The sequence below is a fragment of the Equus asinus genome, chromosome 2 (genome assembly GCF_041296235.1).
Source record: "Equus asinus isolate D_3611 breed Donkey chromosome 2, EquAss-T2T_v2, whole genome shotgun sequence".
Taxonomy (NCBI): Eukaryota; Metazoa; Chordata; class Mammalia; order Perissodactyla; family Equidae; genus Equus; species Equus asinus.
This window is the reverse complement of record NC_091791.1, coordinates 10,090,433-10,109,796: the sequence shown is the minus strand read 5'-3', so window position 1 is coordinate 10,109,796 and position 19,364 is coordinate 10,090,433. Positions and strand designations below refer to the sequence as shown.

The 19,364-nt window shown below is 42.3% G+C and overlaps 2 protein-coding genes across 2 annotated transcripts; both read right to left on the bottom strand.

Moving 5' to 3' along the window:
- Nucleotides 1–503: 503 nt before the first annotated feature.
- On the bottom strand, nucleotides 504–12,794 carry CUZD1 (CUB and zona pellucida like domains 1). Its single transcript, XM_070481593.1, has 9 exons — nucleotides 12,682–12,794; nucleotides 10,221–10,371; nucleotides 7,801–8,015; nucleotides 6,277–6,427; nucleotides 5,722–5,939; nucleotides 5,071–5,243; nucleotides 3,647–4,038; nucleotides 2,585–2,853; nucleotides 504–1,361 (listed from the first exon to the last, which is right to left on the bottom strand). Exons 1-9 carry the CDS (start codon nucleotides 12,761–12,763, stop codon nucleotides 1,189–1,191), a joined length of 1,824 nt encoding a protein of 607 aa, XP_070337694.1. The 5' UTR covers nucleotides 12,764–12,794; the 3' UTR covers nucleotides 504–1,188.
- Nucleotides 12,795–16,413: 3,619 nt separating this feature from the next.
- FAM24B (family with sequence similarity 24 member B) lies at nucleotides 16,414–18,870 on the bottom strand. Its single transcript, XM_070504509.1, has 2 exons — nucleotides 17,616–18,870; nucleotides 16,414–16,776 (listed from the first exon to the last, which is right to left on the bottom strand). Exons 1-2 carry the CDS (start codon nucleotides 17,705–17,707, stop codon nucleotides 16,470–16,472), a joined length of 399 nt encoding a protein of 132 aa, XP_070360610.1. The 5' UTR covers nucleotides 17,708–18,870; the 3' UTR covers nucleotides 16,414–16,469.
- Between the last annotated feature and the right edge of the window lie 494 nt (nucleotides 18,871–19,364).

Here is a 19,364-nt window from a genome sequence, read left to right as displayed (position 1 = left end):
AGATAGCTAAGGGCTGTTTTTAAGTACTGCATTTGATTTGCCCATTCCAATAGTGTCTTAAGTGTTTTCACATTAGGTTAGAAAAGAACTTGGTGGTAGTTCCATTTAGGTTATACGGACGGGCAAATGCAGAGGAGACTCAAACGCATGGCCACTTGGGGAAGTACTGTGTTGGAAGATCTACATGGAAATATTAAAAAGAAAATGGAGCAGATCTGTTTTGATTTGGAGCTGGAAATCAGTCAGGCCCCTAAGGACTTGTTCCCTGAGGACAGAGATGCTGGTACCTCTGTGTGTTCCCCCCAGCCTACTGTGTACTCAGCATGTGTGGACAGGAGTGACAGAGAACACCTTGGGCCTTCAGAAAGATGGCTGCCTGTTTAGATGCAGATTAGAACCTGAAACAATGAGGGTTGTTAGGTGACAAGGTAGCGTTGTATCGTTCATCTAAGATAAAGAATTAGATGTGATGTGTGGCACGTGTCAAATGAGTTCACGTTGGGGTCTTTAACAATATTTATTCAGCCACAGCAGGTAGGAAAGTATAAATCAGAACCGACTACTCCTTGTTAGGACTATTACTTTTGGCCTTGGTGCTTGATGCTAAATGGGAGGAGAAACATAGTTTTATCTCATTACCCAGAAACTATGCAGAAGTGTCTTCTTTTATAGACAGGTTCTTCTTTCAAAGCCCTTTTCTGAGATGTTGAACGTGTGAAACGCTGAGACTGCATTAAAGCAGTAAGGCAGATGAATCAAGGAGATTTCAGCTCTCTCTGTCACACTTTAGCTTCAGAAATTATAACTAGTGTTTATGTTTCAAAGGGCAGCATATTTCCATCTAGAAAATAAATACATCTCATGCTGAAGACTACTTTTCTTAAGCAAGAATAACCTTTTTCTTTTCAGCTTATGTTTACTTAAAGTGTTCTATGTGTATAAAAAAGGATGTTTTTAATTCATTTAATATTTTGGTGGCTTTAGTTCTTTAACATGAGAGCTAACTTATATAATGTCTGTTCATTTCAGTTGTCCTGCAAGGAAACACACTCTGACCACAATGACATGAGGACCTGTACATCACTTTGACGAGATGCTCCCTACTTTATTCGTAATGCATGTAGCCAGGAGGTGGCATTCCTTCAGCACTCAGGAGAAATGTGTCTCACTTAAGGCTGAACCCTTAATTTAATTGTTCTGCAGCTTCTGGTATTTGTAGTCTGTTCTCTGATTCACAAAATGCCTCGCTATGACTGTAGCCACAATCACAACATTCAGAGCAAGGACCATGAATGAAAATAGATAAAGGCTGTTGAAAGGCTGATTCTGAGTTTCTCCTCCATGTATTTGATACTGAAGTCCTGTAATTGGAAAGGAGATAAAAATAATTTAAAGAAAAGTATTACTTGGTATTGCAAAATTGCATAAATTTATATCTCTACATAGCCTATGAAGCTTATATATCAATGAATGTATAACATATAACACTAACATTAGTTTATGTTTATGTTTAATTTCAAAGACAAGATGCCCTTACATTTGTTTGTTTAAATGGTCAACTTAATTTGATTCCCTGACATAAGGTGAAAAACTTATGAAATTCAAGCATAACAGTCCATGGAAGTGCAGGTTCATTTATTAATTGTCACTGTTTCCCATAGTTGTCAAAATATATTTGATCTATATAGAAACAATTGGTTTCTTCTCTTGAAATAGGAAAAGAATTCTTTTCTAATATGTATGATATTTCTATAATAGTTTTCATTCACGAATTTTCAACTAATTTCAAACTAATATCCACACATGCATTATCTTTTTAGTGAGTGTGTTTATAAAATTACTGAATTTAATTTGTTTGTATTCTTTTGTTTTTGTCATAGAAATATTTTGCTACAAACCAAAACCATACTCCTTCATAGTTCATTCAAATAATAATGCAGAGATCATAGGATTCTTTTTATGCCAGGATCATTTTCACATAAGATAAATTCTTATAAACAGTTTTTATTTAATTGTGCCTTATCCTAAGCGATTAAATTATGGGTCACCTTGAGTATTTACCATCGCCTCTTTCCCTCTTTTCTCGGCAACCTGGCCAAGCTCAGGTTTCAATCCTTTACAAAGAAGCAGGGCTGTCTTGAAAATATAAAATTTTTTCTGTTTTAAAAAAATAGCTTTTTTTCCAAATAGGCAATTGTGTGGGATGCTGGTTCATCTTATTATACTCATTTAGGAGTTAAAATACATTATTTTTGATTCAGTTATCTGCCATGGTGTCTATGACGAGGAGTTAGGAAGCTAAGGGAAACTGTTGTTTGTAGAAATGAGGACATTATATTTATATTCCAAAGCCCTGTGAATGATGAATTATCAGAGTATAATATGCTTAAACTGTATGTGGTTCACACATTACCAAGTAAGGGAAATAAAAATTAATCTTTCGCGCTTAAAACTCATAACTTATTTAGAGTTTGGCTGAAACTATGGTAGATCATAAACCGTATCTGCTTAAGAAGGACTGCATTTGAGTAGCATTTCGTAAGCCATGAGGTGTTCTTAGATCATGGAATAGCTTTTTTCTTACCTGAATTCCCACTTGTACTTCGATCCCTTTTCAGACGAATGGGTCCTATGATGGAATTATCCTTCCATTTGTATGAAGAAATGTCTCGCTTCCTTCTAGAGACACAGCCTTGGTGGCAGCGAGACTGATGGTCGCTACTGTCACATATCAAAACCTCACACTGTAGATACACGGAGCTCAGACTTCTCAAGAATTTAAAGGCATTAAACTGGAATCTTGCATGGTGTCTAGATAAGGGATACACGTCACAAGTCTCATCTTGAATACATCTGGAACAGAATTTATGGCACATTTAGAAAGTTTACAGAAGTTCAGTCTTTTCAATATTGAAAAGAGATAATACAAAATTTACTCTGAACTGTCTAATTTGTGGATCGAAAAATCCCTCTAGAAAGACAATGTCTTGAACTCAGACTACGTGAGCTAAGACTATGGATCTGATTCTTGGGTCAGATAAATTTTTCTCCAGCTCTAGATTGCTAGTCCGTATGAATTAATTAGAAAATCAATGCTGATATATCAGAATCAAACACCTCACTTTACATAGTTGCTATGAGTGTGTTGGCATGCTTAATGTAGTTTAAAAAGTCTATTAGCTCATAGAAAAAAAGGAACTGTCATTTCAAGAAAGAACTTTCCTTTTTTTTAAAAGAATGTCACATATACTTTACTGATTACGTTATATTTATGTTCTAAAGCTGGAAACAGATCAAGAAACAATCTTTTTGGTTTCTGTTGAAAATAACCAAAATGTGAAAAAAGCAAAAACACAAATAAAGCCTTCTTGACGAAAATAAACTTGTTTCTACCAGCAAATATTTTGTAAAGGCACTTAAAATTCTAATGGATATGGACTGTGGGCTATAGAAATGTTTTAACTTAAATTATTTGTAACCTGCACAGAGAAACTGCGTTTTATAAAATGATGAAAATAAATTTATTAAACTCCATAGTAGTACTATGAAAATTATATACATGAATTATATATGCACACACAAAAAATATTACTTCATTAGAGTCATTATCAGTCCTCAGAAAAGAATGTCATCCATCAGTACATACCCCTTCTTGATTAGGTCATAGTTTGGAGACGCAAAGTCAGACGTGGGAGAGGTGATGCAGGAGTCAAGAAACACCACCAAATTTGGATCTGAGGTGTATAGACTAACTTGAACAAAAACGGTTTGGTTCAAATCCACATAATATGGTGATGCCAGTATAGGCTTTTCAAATGAATTGGATTCAAAAAAAGCCATGCTCGTGTTATATCTGCCCAGTGCATTTTGATTCTGTATTATGTCATCTTCTGTTATGTACATTATCTCCACGGTAGAATTATTTTCCATTTCACACTTCACAACAATCTGGAGACGTTTCTGACGGGTGATCACTTCAGAAGCTTGGGATGCAGTAAAGGTGATTACATTGGTGTAAGTAATTGAATGATCTTCTACCTGTGGAGCAAGATGGAATTAAAATATTACATTTTAAATTCAGGAATATTTTAGAGCATAGATGTGAATAACATTTGCAGGTAGAGACAATTTTCTTAAATCACAATTTAAGATTTTTTTTCAAGAAACATTATGGGTAGAAAGGAAAAATGTGAGATGAGAGATTCAGTTTGGATTAGAAAGACTTGAAGATAGTATTGGACAGAATTTTTTTTAGTTATATTAAAAACAAATTTTAATGTAATTTTCCAGCCCTATAAAGACTTTAGACTCTATAACATATAGCCTTCCCTGAATAGCTCTAAGTTAGTGCAGCTAACTGGGCAGTTTCCAAAGGTGTGCAGACAGAGGTCCTGCCGGAGGTTCTCCCCAGGCTGCCTTCCCTAGGGATTCACAAGGTAATAGCCCAGGTGTTCATTTTGGGCAAAAAATAATGACTTCCTTATCAATTCCTTTGGTGTAGACTCCATTCTTTTCATTTAGGTTGTTGTTTAATGACCTGAATGAAAAGTTGAGGGTATGTACTCTAAAGGGACCCCACAGGTTGAAAATGTTTGAGATCTTGAATTGAAGTTCTAGAAAATGTAGTAGAAGTCACAAACTTATGTCCTTCATATTTAAAATAAGGATAATGTTTTTACCTTCTGTCTTTACAGGGGAAAGAAGAAGATTATTAAAATGCAGCTAGATTTTTGCTAAATATGAGATGCAAATATTTTCTATACACATATTACTGGTAGGCTGTTAAACCCACAGCGTACAGTTGTTCAAATGCTCTCCAGTGAGTTTTCAGAGTTCTTTACCTTTAGGGAAAGAGAACCACCCTCTAGTTACCCTGAAAATGAATGCAATAATTTGGCATTTGTGTGTAAATGAGTGTGTGCACTTATATGTCCACATATGCTTACCATGTGTTAAGTCACCAAGATTTGGGAGTTGTTCGTTAAAGCAGTCAGCAAGCACTACACTGTCAGCATTACCCAACATGCCTTTGGCATTCAACAAAACCCAGCTATCGGTGTTCCACTTTACCTTTTTGATTGTGCCACATTCATCAAGAGGGATAGAAAATTCCACCACATTTGATACTTTTGGTCTGCAAGTTGGGTCATTTAGTTGTAAGTTATTCTCATTGTATTTAAGTGATTCCAGGTAGGATTTATTTATAATAACTCTCATCTTGTCAGAGGAGCAAGTTAAAGATGCTGCCCAAGAAAAAAGGATGATCATGTTTACGTCAGCTTGGAACTTTGAATCTTGAAAAGCTATGTGCACAGAAGAATATATAACAAGTCAAAACCCATTTTGCCCAAAACCATAATCAGAAGCCTGAGATAAAAGAGCAGCTGATCTCCTTTTTCAGTGTTCACTGTGCGACCTTGTTTGTGGCTAGAATCTATAGAACAAATATTTTTAATTGTGTCTTTACAGAGGCATCAAGCGAAACAGCCCATGTTTTCTGCAGAAATCTTTTTCAGGTTAATAAAACCATTTAATTTCCTCTTGTATTAAACAATACATACAACTGACTCTCAACCTTCAGATTATTAATATGTTCCAAAGTTTATGTCACAGGCTTGCAAATAGGGTTAGCCACAGGTAGCCTAAGAATTAAGGAGCCATTTCTACGTACACAATCTTCACAGATCACAAAATACCTAAGGAATGTAAAATACGACTTACTAGTATCAACATTTTCTGTATAAATGGAAGTGTAGGAAGCAGAAAAGCCCCGGTAGGAGTTGGCATAATCTGTAGACAGCACGATGGTCAAGGAGTCTGATGAGGATTCGAAGGTGGGCTTCACACGGCCACACACTTGTCCCATCAGGCCAGAGGTGGTGGAGGAGCCGTCATAAACAGCAACAAAATCGAATCTGCAGTATTCGTCCACTTCTAGGCTAGAGATGTAGGACTTTCAGTGGAAAAGCTTTTCAAACCAATTCAATTCTATTTTCTATAATCCCAACAATCCCAATCTTAAATGATCAAGGATGTTTCCTTACAATGGTATCTCAGGTTTATGATGACAAACCTGGGGCTTTGCCAAGTCTCTGATGTGACATCAGAACATTCAAAAAAAATCGTCAAGTTAGTTCAATGGTGTTTTTTTTATACATCAATTCTTTGAAAAGAATTGAGGGGGTTCATGTGATAATTTCTCTCCCACAGACCCCCCATTTGCCAGGTGAGCTCACTGCATTTTCTCCCACAGGAGAAATGGACCACAGTACTTACAAAATCTCTGTGAAGTCTAATTTTATCTTGTAACCTTTCTCCACTTGTATGTGCCACACACAATAGGCCAGCTCAGGATGTGGCTTTGGGTAGTTGGGGCTGGTGAAGGAACCTTCCAAAGCGTCCAGGTAACCCCCGCAGTTTGGAATAGCTGAAAGGGATATGCAGTGACCAAGAACGTAAATCAAGACAGAGACTTCTTTTAATTTCTGTGTCCTGCATGGAGTCTAGGAAGTCTCCCCTGAGTTTGATTCCATCTCCCTCTTTTGAACTGGTAGCATAATGAGGTTTTCATCCTTTTTTATCATTGGATTTTCTCCCCTTTGGTGCGGGGCAGAGGCTGAATCTTTACACTGCTGCCAAATGGACAATGTTAAAGTCTCTCTATAAGACCTGTCCCAGCTGTAGAGACCCTCCATTACCTGGACTGAGCCACAGAAAATGAAGTCACACTCTGAGGAGTAGCCTTGGAGGCTCTTCCTCATTTAGTCCCAACCTAGCTTTCCAGCCTCATCGGCCACTACCATGTGGCCTGCTGTTTCAGCCTGTCCTTTCTTCCCATGTCTCCTTGGACTATTGGCTCGAGCGGACATGAGTCCTCCTCCACTGATTCCCACCTCTCCCTACCCCAGTCACACTATTGTTCAAACTCAGCTCAGATGCAGCCTTCATGAAGCCGTCCTTGGTCCCTCCTTCCCCAGTAGGTAATGAAACAACTGGACAAATGAAACATGAAGAAACAACACTGAAGGCTCTTTTTAGGAGGATGTGAAATGGTTTAGATTGGCTAAAGCATAGGCTGCATGTCAGGGAGTGGCTGGAGGTAAGGCTTGAAAGGGTGCTCTGGGTCTGGCTTGGGAAAACCTTGACTGCTCCACTTAGAGATTTGTTAGCACCAAGGAACTGGTGGTTTAAGCAAGAAAATGACATTAGCTCTGGGCCTCAGAAAGCAAACCAGAGTGGCACTTTACTCATGAACTCGAAGAATTTCTTGGCATTTTGCTTTGTGCTGCAACAGAATTTAGGTGCTGTGAATGCACAACCATGTAATTGTAGCCACTCAGCTGTGAGGTCAGAGGTTCTCAGCTTGTGCTCCCCTGAAGAATCAGGCCACAGGGAGGAGCAGTCCCTGAAGAGGCATTTCAAAGGATCTCAGAGTTATTACCAAACAGACTGCAGTTGGAGAGTTGGCCTTGGTCTCTAACACAGCACACCTCAGCATGTAGCCATCTGATCAGCCCCATCCATCTGCCCCACCTGGGAGCTGGTAAGAAAGGCGTACTCAAGGGCGCCCCTCAGAACCAATGGATCAGAATCTCTGTGGTGCGGCCCAGGAACCTGTGACTTCACCCGCTTTCCAGGTGATACTTATGCACATGAGTTAGAGAACCACTGCTCTCACAAATAAAGAAGTCTCTGAGGGAATAGATTTAGACTCAAGGTTACAACAAGCTAGGCAGGAGAGTGTGTAACCTCCTGGGCTCTCAGGCGGCGTGTGCATGCGATGTATAAATGAGAACTTACAGGTGCCAGGAGAGAAGAAGTAGTAGAATATGAAGACACTTCTTTGAATTCTCGCAGCGTCAGTGACTATTTGAACCGTCAGTGTATTTAATGATGATTCAAATACAGGAACGTAGTCATTCTTACTGCAGACTTGCCCTAGCAGAGCCTCCGCGGTGGAGTTCCCATCAAAAACTTTAATGTTTTCACTGTCACAACTTCCATCTGGATCAAGCCTGTGAACAGAACACACCTGTGGTTAGAGAAGAGCCACCAGCAAAGGGGGTTTCACAGGGTTTGTTCACATTAGCATTGCAATTTACAAAACGGTGGCATATCTGTGTTCATCTCAACCTCTCCCAGACCAACCCCCTCTCAGGTCCCCCAACATCAAATCACACAGTAGCAATCTTACATGACTCAGGGAGCTGAACTGTTTTGCCAACATCCTACATCGAGTAAGTGGGTCTTCTCCCTGTTTCCATCTCTCCTGTTCCCCACGCCCATGTGACTGTTTGGCGTGGAACCTTCTTATTTGGAATTGATCCCCTTTGACATTTGAAATCCAAGGCTGCTGAAAGGTGAAGCAACTCTTCTTCCACGGCCACCTCTCTCAAGGTAAAGCATTTGGCATCTCACTAGCTGCCCCTTCCTTTCCTCACATCACACTTCCTCATTCTTAAGGACAGTCCCATGCCCTGCATTGGACAGGGGAGCCCACGATTATTGTTTTCTGCCCATTTTGACATTATCTCTCCAAATGCCCCAGAGGACACATTTCCAAGATGACTTAGAGGAAAAATCACAAGGGTAGACAAACCTGAAGTCTCCTTCCAGCTTAATGACTTCCTGCCTGAACTTTGGACAAGTGATTTTACTACTCTTGATCTTAGTTTTCTGGTCTGTAAAGTGGGGACATCACAGCCTACTTCATACTATGGCATGAGGTTTGTAACATTCTGAACATGAAGCACCAGGCCCAGGTCTGGCACACAGGAGATGTCCAGTAAATGTGAAATGTTCATTTCCTCCCCCCTCACTCTTCCCATGCTTCTCTTCTCTCCTCTCTTCTTACACAGCAAGAATAATGTATATAATTCTTAATAGCTCTACCATTCCAGGGAACTTGGAAGTCCCTCTTCTCTCTTGTTTCTTTGATGGGTGAAGGGAAGTCAATTCCAACTTCGGTGGTGTAGGGCCATGATTCTCAAAGCGTGGCACCTCCACCACCACCATCAGCATCACCTGGGAACTCGTTACCTATGCAAATGATCAGGCCCCACCCACCCCACCTGAATCAGAGAATCTGGGGCTGGGGCCCAGCAATTGTACATTTAAAAAACCCTCCAAGGGGCCAGCCAAGTGGTGCAGCAGTTAAGTTCGCACGTTCCGCTTCTCGGGGGCCTGGGGTTCGCCGGTTCGGATCCCCGGTGCGGACATGGCACTACTTGGCACGCCATGCTGTGGTAGGTGTCCCACATATAATGTAGAGGAAGATGGGCACAGGTGTTAGCTCAGGGCCAGTCTTCCTCAGCAAAAAGAGGAGGACTGGCAGTAGTTAGCTCAGGGCTAATCTTCCTCAATCAATCAATAAATAAATATAAATAAATAAATAAAAAATAAAAGACCCTCCAAGTGTTTCTGCTATCTCTCCAGTTTTAGAACCACTGGGATAGGGTAAGAGCACAGGCTCTGAGCCAGGTTGTTTGGATTCACTTCCTCTCCCACTTTTATTAGTGTGTGACTATGGGCATGTTAAGTGACTTCTTTGGGCTTTCTTACCCATTGAATGGGGATTAGATTGCATCTACCCGGAGGGCTGTTGAGAGCATGAAGTGGGGCAGCTCTCTCCAAGCCCTGAGAGAGTCTTGTAGTGCAGCGCCCTGTTGTCACCTTGCCTCACTCTGCCATCACCTGGGCACTTATAAAAAATGCTTATGAGTGTATATTTATTTCAAAATAAAAAGTTTAAAATTAAAAAAAAAAAACACTGATGCCTAGGTCCCACTCCCAGGATTGTGAGCTAATTGTACAAGGTGCAGCCTGGGCATCTGAGTTTGTGGAAGCTCCCATGCTGATTCTAATGCACAGCAAAGTTTGGAACCATGCGTTTAGTGTTTTAGCACCTATAATCTGGACCTAGACAGGCTGGGTACTAACCTTGGTGATTTTACTTACTAGTTATATAACCTGAGACAAGTTCTCAACCTCTCTCTGCCTCTAGTTCTTGTACTGACCTCACAGGACATCTGTGACCAGAGCTAGCAGCACAGTCATCAGTCAGTGACTATCAGCCATCATCATCATCATCATCATCATCATCGCCATCATTGTTGTGGGTGTTACCACCACCTCCAGGAGCAGTTGACTTCTTTCCACAGACACTCCCTAGTGTGCCCAGAGCTCAACCACTCTCATTAGGAACTGAAGCCTCTACTTACTGCAAGTTCGAAAAGATGATTCTGATGCTTTTGTTTTCTGGTCTTTCTAGTGTCCAGGTGCAGTCCTCACTGGGATTGAGTTGCAGGATCAGGGCTTTGTGGGTCTCTGCCAGGTTGGAGCCTCCCAGGCTGGCAGAACAGCTTGATTTGCCTGGTGGAGATCACAGCTGGCACTGAGGAAAGCCAGCAGCCCCTGCCTCCCCACTCCAGGGATTGGGAGTCTGCCTCCCACCCACATGCAAGATCCATACAAACATGCAGGTAAGTGTGAATGGTATTTAGCTCACTCCAAAGGAAGCCACCAGCAATTGACTTCTCCTTCTTAGAGCCCTTGAGGAGAAAGTACCATTTATGATTTCTCTACATATGGTGCATAAAAGAATAAACAGTATATTCAGGCATGGAGAAAGATGTTTTTAAAAAGAAGCTTTATATATAAAGAACTCTTGCAACTCAATAATTAAAAGACAAATAATGCAATTAAAAATGGACAAAGCAGTGCTGGCCCCACGGCTGAGTGGTTAAAGTCCCAAGTGTTCCGCTTCGGCAGCCCGGGTTCATGGGTTCACGGGTTCACAGGTTCAGATCCCAGGTGCGGACCTACTCCACACATCGGCCATGCTGTGGAGGCATCCCACATACAAAGTAGAGGAAGGCTGACACAGATGTTAGCTCAGAGCTCCTCTTCCTCAAACCAAAAATAAAGAGGAAAATTGGCAACGGATGTCAGCTCAGGGTGAATCTTCCTCACAAAAAAAAAAAAAAAAAGGAAAAACATAGACAAAGGACCAAAATAGATATTTCTCCAAAGAAGACATAAATGGCCAATAAACACATGAAGGGACACTGAGCATCATTAGTCTTCAGGGAAATGCAAATCAAAACCACAATGAGATACCACTTCCCACCCATTAGGACGTGAAACAAAAACTGGAATCAAAAACAGAAAATAACAAGTGTTGTCAAGGACGTGGAGAAAGTGGAACCCTCATACGCTGCTCGTGGAATGTAAAACGGGACAGCTGCAGGGAAAACAGTCTGGCAATTCCTCAAAAGGTTAAACAGAGGGTTACCATAACCCAGCAATTCCATTTCTAGGCGTATCCCCAAAAGAAATGAAAACATATGTCCACACCAAAACTTGTACACTAAAGTTCAAAGCAGCGCTAGTCAAAATAACCAGAAAGTAGAAACAACCCAAATGTCCATCAACTAATGAATAAATAAAATGTGATACATCCATACGATGGAAAATTATTCAGCAATAAAAAGAAATGAATTACTGATACATGGTACAGCATAGATGAACACTGTAAAGTGCTGAGGGAAAGACCATGTGGTGCATGATTTCATTTATATGAAATGTCCGGAACAGGTAAAGCTATAGAGACGGAAAGTTGATCAGTGGTTGCCTTGAGCTGGGGGCACTGAGGGAAGTGGAGAGTAACTGCTAATGTGGACAGAGTTTCTTTTGGGGGTGATGAAAATGTTCTCAAATTAGATAGCGGTGATGGTTGCATAGTCCCGTGTATATACTAAAACCCACTAAGTTGTACATTTTAGAAGGATGGGTTTTATGGTATATGAATTATATCTCAATAAAGCTCTTACTAAAGAAGAAGAGGAGGAGAGGAGAAGGGACAGCAGCAACAGCGGTAACTGAATGTGAACAAAAGAATCAAACACTTCATAACGGAAGCTGACTAATGGTTAAAAACTCTACCTAGAAACAAAGCTTTGCATTTTCTTTTTTCTCTGTGACTGATAAGTCATGTCCTTATAACAATAGTCTTTTATTTGTTTTTCCCTAACAATAACTATTAATATTACGTTTATTAGTAAAAAAAAAAATCAGAAAGCAAAGACAATTAAAAGTATAATTCCATCCACCCAGAAACAATCATCATTAAACAGTTCTTGTGACTACTTCCAGCCCCTTTCCTTTCCTCTTCTTCTTGCAGGTTTTTTAAGTGCTCAAATGTATATATTTTAAACACGAACACCATCATGCTATGCAAATTTCAGGTGTGTTTTTTTTCTCTTAAACTAGATCCTGGGTGCCTTTCTTATAAATCAGTCTTATTTTTAAGAAGTTGCTGAAGAGTTTTCTTTAGTATGGATTTACCATAACTTATAGGAAATGATGCAAATTTACATTGCTTTTTATAATTATGTAGACAGCACATATACCTTTGTGCACTTTTACGATTATTTCCTAAATGTTAATTCTTAGTAGTGAAATGATGTGGTAAATTTCTTCGTACTTTTATATTTTTATGTATATTGTCATATGGGCCTGAAAAACCTTAGTAGTAATTCAAAATCCATTAAGAACATATGAGTAAATATTCTCTGTATTAGGGCCAACGGCAGATATTAAAACTTTAAAAACTATCGGTAGAGGCCTCTGGAAAAGAGGTCACCCTTATTTTGATTGAAAAACCTGGTTCAATTTTCCTACCTTCAGGCACAGTTGAATTCAGCTCTCCCAGACATGACACAATGAAAAGTGCAAAAAGGATGACCCTTCTCATAGCCTCCATCTTTGTGAGGGGCGGGGCAGCCTAAACTGCTAGCAGGCTTTATACTTCTCTGTGTTTCATAACTATCTGGTTTCATAAGCTCCCTGGCGACCTCCAGGGAAATGTGTCAGCTTGACCGTGCAAGGGGCAGATTTCTGTGAGAATAAAGCAGCTGCGTGACGGGTTTATTATCAGCAATTCCTAACAGTGAGTGTTGGCTCTCCTCAACTGATTCCGGGAAGGTTTGCAGAGAGTACCCAGCTAAAGCTCCTCACAGGGGATGTCCAACACCTGGCACATGGTAAGTAATTCCTTGTGGCACTCACTTGGAGTTGTGCCTTTGCCCTGGTATTTACTCAGATCACGAAGGGGGTAGCATCATTGACATCTTAAGCCTTCACTGGTCTTTTCCAAAAACTAAAGCCTTTGGGGAAAGTAGCAGCTGGGGGGTGGGAGGCACCTGGGCAAACTCTGGGTCCAGCTAGGTCACTGATGCCTGCCGAGGCACTGACACTGAGGGAGAGGAGGAGGGATCACAGGATGGGGAAGAAAAAGAAAGTGCAGATCCAGGTCTAGTTGCCAGGAATTTCAAACCATTGTCCCGAGACCCTGAAGCAGGTAAACTAAAGCGCCTCAGGCACTATGTTTTACGATGAGAGAAAAGAATCCTTGCGTCCAAGGTGAGCCCAGTGCTGCAGTGGCAAGGCCAGCACCTGTGACATTAGGAAGGTGTACTCACAAGGAACTTGTATGTGGGGCTGCCCTCTTTTCACTCACTCATTCTTTCAACAAATATTCATTAGCTACCCTTCTAGGCCCTGATATACAGATTGGACATGAGAAGCCTAGCCCCTGCCCTTGTGGAACTTGTCCTCTAAGTGGGGAAAACAGACAACAAACAAAGAAAAATAAGTTACAGATAGCAGAGGTGCTATAAATAGAATAAAACAGGGTGACGGGGTAAAGAGTGACTGCTTTGGAAGGGAAGCAATACTAGGTGGGAAGAAAGACATCTTGATGAAATTTGAGCAAAGAAAGAAAGAGAGAGACATTCGTGTGAGATCTGGGCTTGGGGTATGCATTGTAGGCAAAAGAACAGGCAAATGCAAAGGCCTTGAGGCAGGAACCAGCTAGGTGTGTCTGCAAAATAAGGCAAGGCAGGCCAGTGTGGGGGATGTGAGCAAAGGAGACGGAGGTAGGAAGTGAGGATGGAAAAGAGAGGCAGGTAATGGTCAAATGGCGAAGGACCTGTAGGCCAGATGAGGAGTTTAGGTTTTATTCTAAGTTCAGTCGGAACTTTCTGAGCAGGAAAATGATGACTGATTTTGGATGAATCTTCCCAGCAGCTCTGTAGAGGTAAAGGCAGGTGTAGACTGGGCCTTCTAGATTGAAACCCTTCCTGGTTGCCCTCAACCCTTGTATGTTATTCTCACTATCCTGCAGTCCAGAAAACCTTCCTTGGCTCTCGGACATCAGGGTTCCTGGGGAGGGCACAATACCAGACTGTGACCCAGGGGAACATATTCCTAGTTAGGTCCCTGAACCAGGTATTTGGCCTCATGCCAGTGCTGCAGTGGCAAGGCCAGCACCTGTGACATCTGGAAGTTGTGCTCACAAGGAGCTTGGACACTCACCAAGGTACCTGGCACAGCTTTACACAGTTCCCGTAAGCTCGGGGACTTCTGGGGCTTGCTGTGTACCAGGCGGGGACTGGATGTCCTAGTGTAAGTGTGAGCAGGGGGCATGCATATGTGGTGGGGACCCTTCTGATTACTAAGGGTCATGCTCAGCTGTGTCCACAGATTCCGCACTCCTCCCTCAACCCCGGGCTTTCTTACTGTACCCCTCTCTCTCTCTCCTACAGGCATATCTCCCAGCTCCCTGAACCATCACCACTGAGTATGAGAGCTTTGTGGTCACTTCTCTGGGAGGGGGACTAGCAGAGGGGAGAGAACCCTGGGTTAGCCGTCAGGAGACAAACGTGGTTCAGGCCACTGGCAATTTACCAAGAGATCACGGGGTTCTAGGGCCTGGAGGGCGGCATACCTGATCTTACTTAATCCTCACTGTCACTATGCAAGCTAGCACATAGCTAGTGAAAGGTAGAGTTGGATTTGAACCAAGTCTGTCTGCCTCTAAAGCACCATGTTACACTCTGTCTCCACTGCCCACCACAGGGGTGTCTCAAAGAGCCCTTGCCCCATCCTGCCTCCCGCACGGACCCTGCAATGCCTGGAAGTCAGGCGTATGCCCCACATATGGATCGTGCTTGTGCAGGGTCTCAGGTAGCTGGGCACTGTGCCGTCCACTAAGTGGAGTTCAGATGTGTTTGGATGTGCTCTGTCTGACATGGAGCTTGCTGGTGGCAAGAGAAAATCCAAGAACACGTGAACGCCTAAAACAAAGCCAGAGCTGTAGATGCGAGGAGAGGGAGAAACTGCTCCAGGAACTCAAGAAGGATAGGTCACATCCAGCTCGAAGGTCTCAGAGCAGGCTCTAGGGAAGATGCATTGAATTTGCTTCCTAAAATTGTACTGGGGCTGGGAGCACTCAGCCTCCAGAGATTTTCTCAGCCATTCCAAGGGCTGCTCTGTGAGAGCAGCTCCAGCTCCCACACCTTCTGGCAAATTTCGCCAGCACTAAAGTGTTGAATATTCCTTTATCAGTAAACCCTGGGCTGAGAGGACCGAAACTCAGCCCAGAGGTGGCCTCTTCTGAATGCTTAGTTCTATCACTGTTCGCTCCCTGTCAGCCTGGAGGTAGTAGCTGTTTTTGTCTATTTCTTTGTCCTTTTTCACCCCTTTTAGTAGGTAAACACCTACTACTAATTCATTCTTTACATTAAGAAAAATATGTGATGCTCACAAAGCAAGAGTTTTGTTAACAAGAATAAGTACACATTGTGGTTACAGATGGGGAGTCTGTGAGGAGAAAGGGATCCAGACGGGTCAGTGGAAAGGGCAGGAACAGAAGGAATTTGATGAGCAGAAGCGCAAGGGGTGCATCCTACTGCTGAGATCAAGAGAATCTGGGCTTTGGCATTCAGCTGGAGGTTCCTATAGCAGTCAGACAGTGACAGCTGAGTCAGCAAAAGTCAGTGTTAAAGCGATCCAAGCAGGAAGAAATTTGCTTCTGAAGAGGTGGAGGATGGCAGGAGGAGGAATCTCAGGTTTTCTAAAAGTCCTTTTAACGTGATTGAGCTCAACCCTATCACTACACAGATCAGGCAACCTAATCCCAGAGACGTCCTACCTGGCTGTCCTCACTCTCTCCGGGGTGCCATTCACCCGGGTGTTCTTCAGGACAATGTAACATAATTGTCCATGGAAGAGTAGCTGGGTGAGAGTGGATGATGTTACTCCATCTTGGGAAGTTTAGCTAGGTCTGAAACTGGAAACGCTCCAAGATCAATACATATTTTTCTTCTGGGGTTGGAGGTGTGCTAGATGCTTTTTATTTTCCACTCTAACTCTCCTTATATTGCAATATAATATTACAAGCTAGTTGCCCCAAGTCCCAAAGTGGGTAATACACAAATTCAAGTACATTTATAACTAACAACAATAAAAATACTGGAGGCAGGGAAAATTATTTTCAATATTGCATTTATTCAAAAGGACATAAATATGTTCTGCAGTACATAATATAATGTAAACACTATAAAACTTGAATAATAAAACATTGTACTAAGAAATATTGCTCATGAGGATATTTGTGCCCGCCCAAGTCAGAGTCCCTCGTTTACGTCACAGAAGCACGGTGGCAGGGAATCAAAGTCGGCATACAAGCTACACTCGTCACAGCATTGGAGGTTGGGATAAGACCCAGTGGTGATGGCTGTGGCGACCTTGTCCTGGGTGACCATGGCTGGATTATTATTTAAGGCCAAACAAGCAGGTACCATTGGAACTCTTAAGAAAAGACATACACACACAAGCATGGGATTAGAATTTTTCTTCTCAGTCCATTTGTTACAAGTGTCAGGGGGATCTGGGAAGTTCAGAGCTGGGCCCAAGCAAACACGTGACACCAGCCTGAAATTAAGGCTCCCTGCCCTGTCCTAAACCCTGTCTAATCCCCTCCTCTCCTAAGATTGCTGGCAGCCCAAGATCAGGTTACAGCAAATAAGGGAGAGTGGACTGCAGGGGCGGGTCACTGCTGATCACTGCAGGCCCGCCAAGTGCAGAGCAGGGCAGGGACGGTGCCACAGTCGGCTGTCCCCCGGGTCCCAGGATTTACCTGCCAGCTCCCAGGCCTAACACGCCCAGAACAGGAACATCGCCGCTTCTGACAACCAACCTCTCCCATGTTTGAAGGTTCCTCTCCCCGCAGTTTAATTATCTCTTGTTTGATCTACATCCCCTTGTAAAGTGTCCCCCAGGATCTCCACACAGCTCAGACTCCCCATAGTCCTACAGGCCCACCTCCCTGTCCCCAAGGCCATGGCAGTGAGTGAGAGGACACCCTGAGGGCTCCCCAGCTCAGGCCAGAGGAGACGGATTCAGCCCGTGCTCCGCGTGAACACGAGGCTGCCTCGCCCGCAGTCCCGTCTGCAGCCTGGGGCAGCAGGAGGGCCCAGCCACTGCACTGATTTAACCAGCTGAGGGTCACCTCAGCGAGGTCAAGGGACAGCAGAGCAGCGGTGACACACAGAGCCACCAGCTGAGAACACTCTGCTTATGAGCTCACAGCCCCAAGCCAGAAGGGGAGGAAGCCAAGATTCTATGCACCCACTTTGCTTTTTCAAACCTGCCTGCTGTTCCCGACCTCACCCAGGGTGTGGCCACAGGGCAAGGAATGGCCCTGCTCAAACAGAGAGCCCCAGGAATCCCATTTGAGGGGAGTGCTATTCACTCTTACCCACGTCACTCACTTCAATGCATTGGCTACTTGGACGTAAAGACAGATGACAACACCTATCAGCACGAGCATGGCCACCAGGATACCGCCACCAATGCAGAACATAATTACGGTGTTGACTTTAGATTTATCTAGGCAGAGAAGTGCAGGCAAGCAGTGAATGAAGCTCCCCTCCCCACACAGCCACTTAGCAACTCAAGATGCTTCCTCTAGTGGAGGAAGGATGAACCCCAAATCACAGATTTTTATGCATGTAAAACACAAATGAGTCTTCCCAGGGAGACCTAGGATCCTAAGCTGGCCCAGAGATAGGGAACAGGGTTTATTTATGAATGGGACAGGATTGAAATGCAAAATCCAGGGAGAAGGAAGGAAGGAAGGAAAGTGGGAAGAATCTTTTTCTCCCTTTCACCTGCAGTAATGTGCAGCCGTAAATAACAAACAGGCCTCTGCTTGAGCAAATGGTTTTACTCACAAACATATAGCCTTCCTGAAATATGTTCACTTTCAGAGTTAGAATTAACCCCGCACTGTACATCAGGCTTAAAAATCTCCTGTGGGAATGATTATGGGAATGACTTTTTTAAAATGTTATCTTTGACTATACTAAGAATATACAAATTCATTTTGTAAGTGATATGTGTTTTAGGAAAAAGAGTTTCTAATTCTCCCACTGACAATTGCCATTTTTCCTCTTAAGTCTGCCCAGGAAATCCAATTTGTGTGAATAAGCAATTTGTTTAATCTAACTCCCTGAAACTGGGGAAAAGTGAGCCAGGAGAGAAGGATAAGCAACCCCCTGCTGAAGCATACTTACCAGCACCTAAGTCTTCATAGCTGGATGCATGCCGACAGTACAAAAAAATTACAATTAACATGAACTTTAGGGAACAGTACATCTTATCAGGAATTTCTCAAACCTTTAATTTGAGAAAGAAAAATTCTAATTATTCCTGTTAGGAGTACTTAAGATATAAATTTGAAGAGCTTGCTTTTAGAAGCGCAGTCTCCACCAGAGCTGGCAGAATGGACAGCCACCATCAAGCTCCAACTCTGCCTGTTAGGTGGTGGGCTGTGTGACATCAACTCTTTGGCTACCAACTCTCCTTCATGGGGTTCTGAATTCCATTCCATGTTCAGATATATTTTAGCACCAATGGAACTATGAACGCTCAAAAATTATTTTAAATAATTTGATCTCAGTTTCTCCTTTTCAGGTTTTATTTCCCTCAGAGAACCTTTTAAGGTTTGATTGTTAATCAAAAGCAAATTTGAGATCTCAATAAAATAAAAGGATAGTAATGTGGGGGGGCTAATATCTAAAAAAAATAATGTATCTGAAAGTTCAATCATAGAAGACTGGTTAGACTTCATGTTTTACCTACACGATGAAATAATAACGTAGTTGCAGCCATTTAACAGGATTCAGATATAGGTTCATTGACTTCAGAATATTACCATACTTTATGGTTAAGATAAAGAGATTTCAAAAAGTAATTTGACTAGGATATCTGTTCTAAACCAGGTTTCTATGATTTCAAGGTACTGTCACCCAGCAAAGCTGGTTCAATTAAATGAGGGAATTATTTTAACTACAAAGGATTATCCCTTGCTGCTCTGGCCAAACCCTGGAAGAGGTCATGAACAGCAGGGGAGAAAGTGACAAAAATGATGACATAAAACCTCTGAAAAATTCTGTCCTCTATGAAAGCAATGAAAAATCTGGCAAAAATTTGCCAGAATCAGCCTTTTCAGGCTGGAA

Bases quoted from the DNA above. Each gene is read 5' to 3' on its own strand.
- FAM24B (XM_070504509.1), bottom strand. From the start codon at position 17,707: ATGTTCTGCATTGGTGGCGGTATCCTGGTGGCCATGCTCGTGCTGATA. The intron at 16,777-17,615 runs GTGAGTGACGTG...CCTTAATTTCAG, and splicing joins CAAGTAGCCAATGCATTGAA to GCTGGTGTCACGTGTTTGCT.
- CUZD1 (XM_070481593.1), bottom strand. From the start codon at position 12,763: ATGGAGGCTATGAGAAGGGTCATCCTTTTTGCACTTTTCATTGTGTCA. The intron at 10,372-12,681 runs GTAGGAAAATTG...GATCTCCACCAG, and splicing joins GAATTCAACTGTGCCTGAAG to GCAAATCAAGCTGTTCTGCC. The intron at 5,940-6,276 runs GTAAGTACTGTG...CTACATCTCTAG, and splicing joins TTAGACTTCACAGAGATTTT to CCTAGAAGTGGACGAATACT.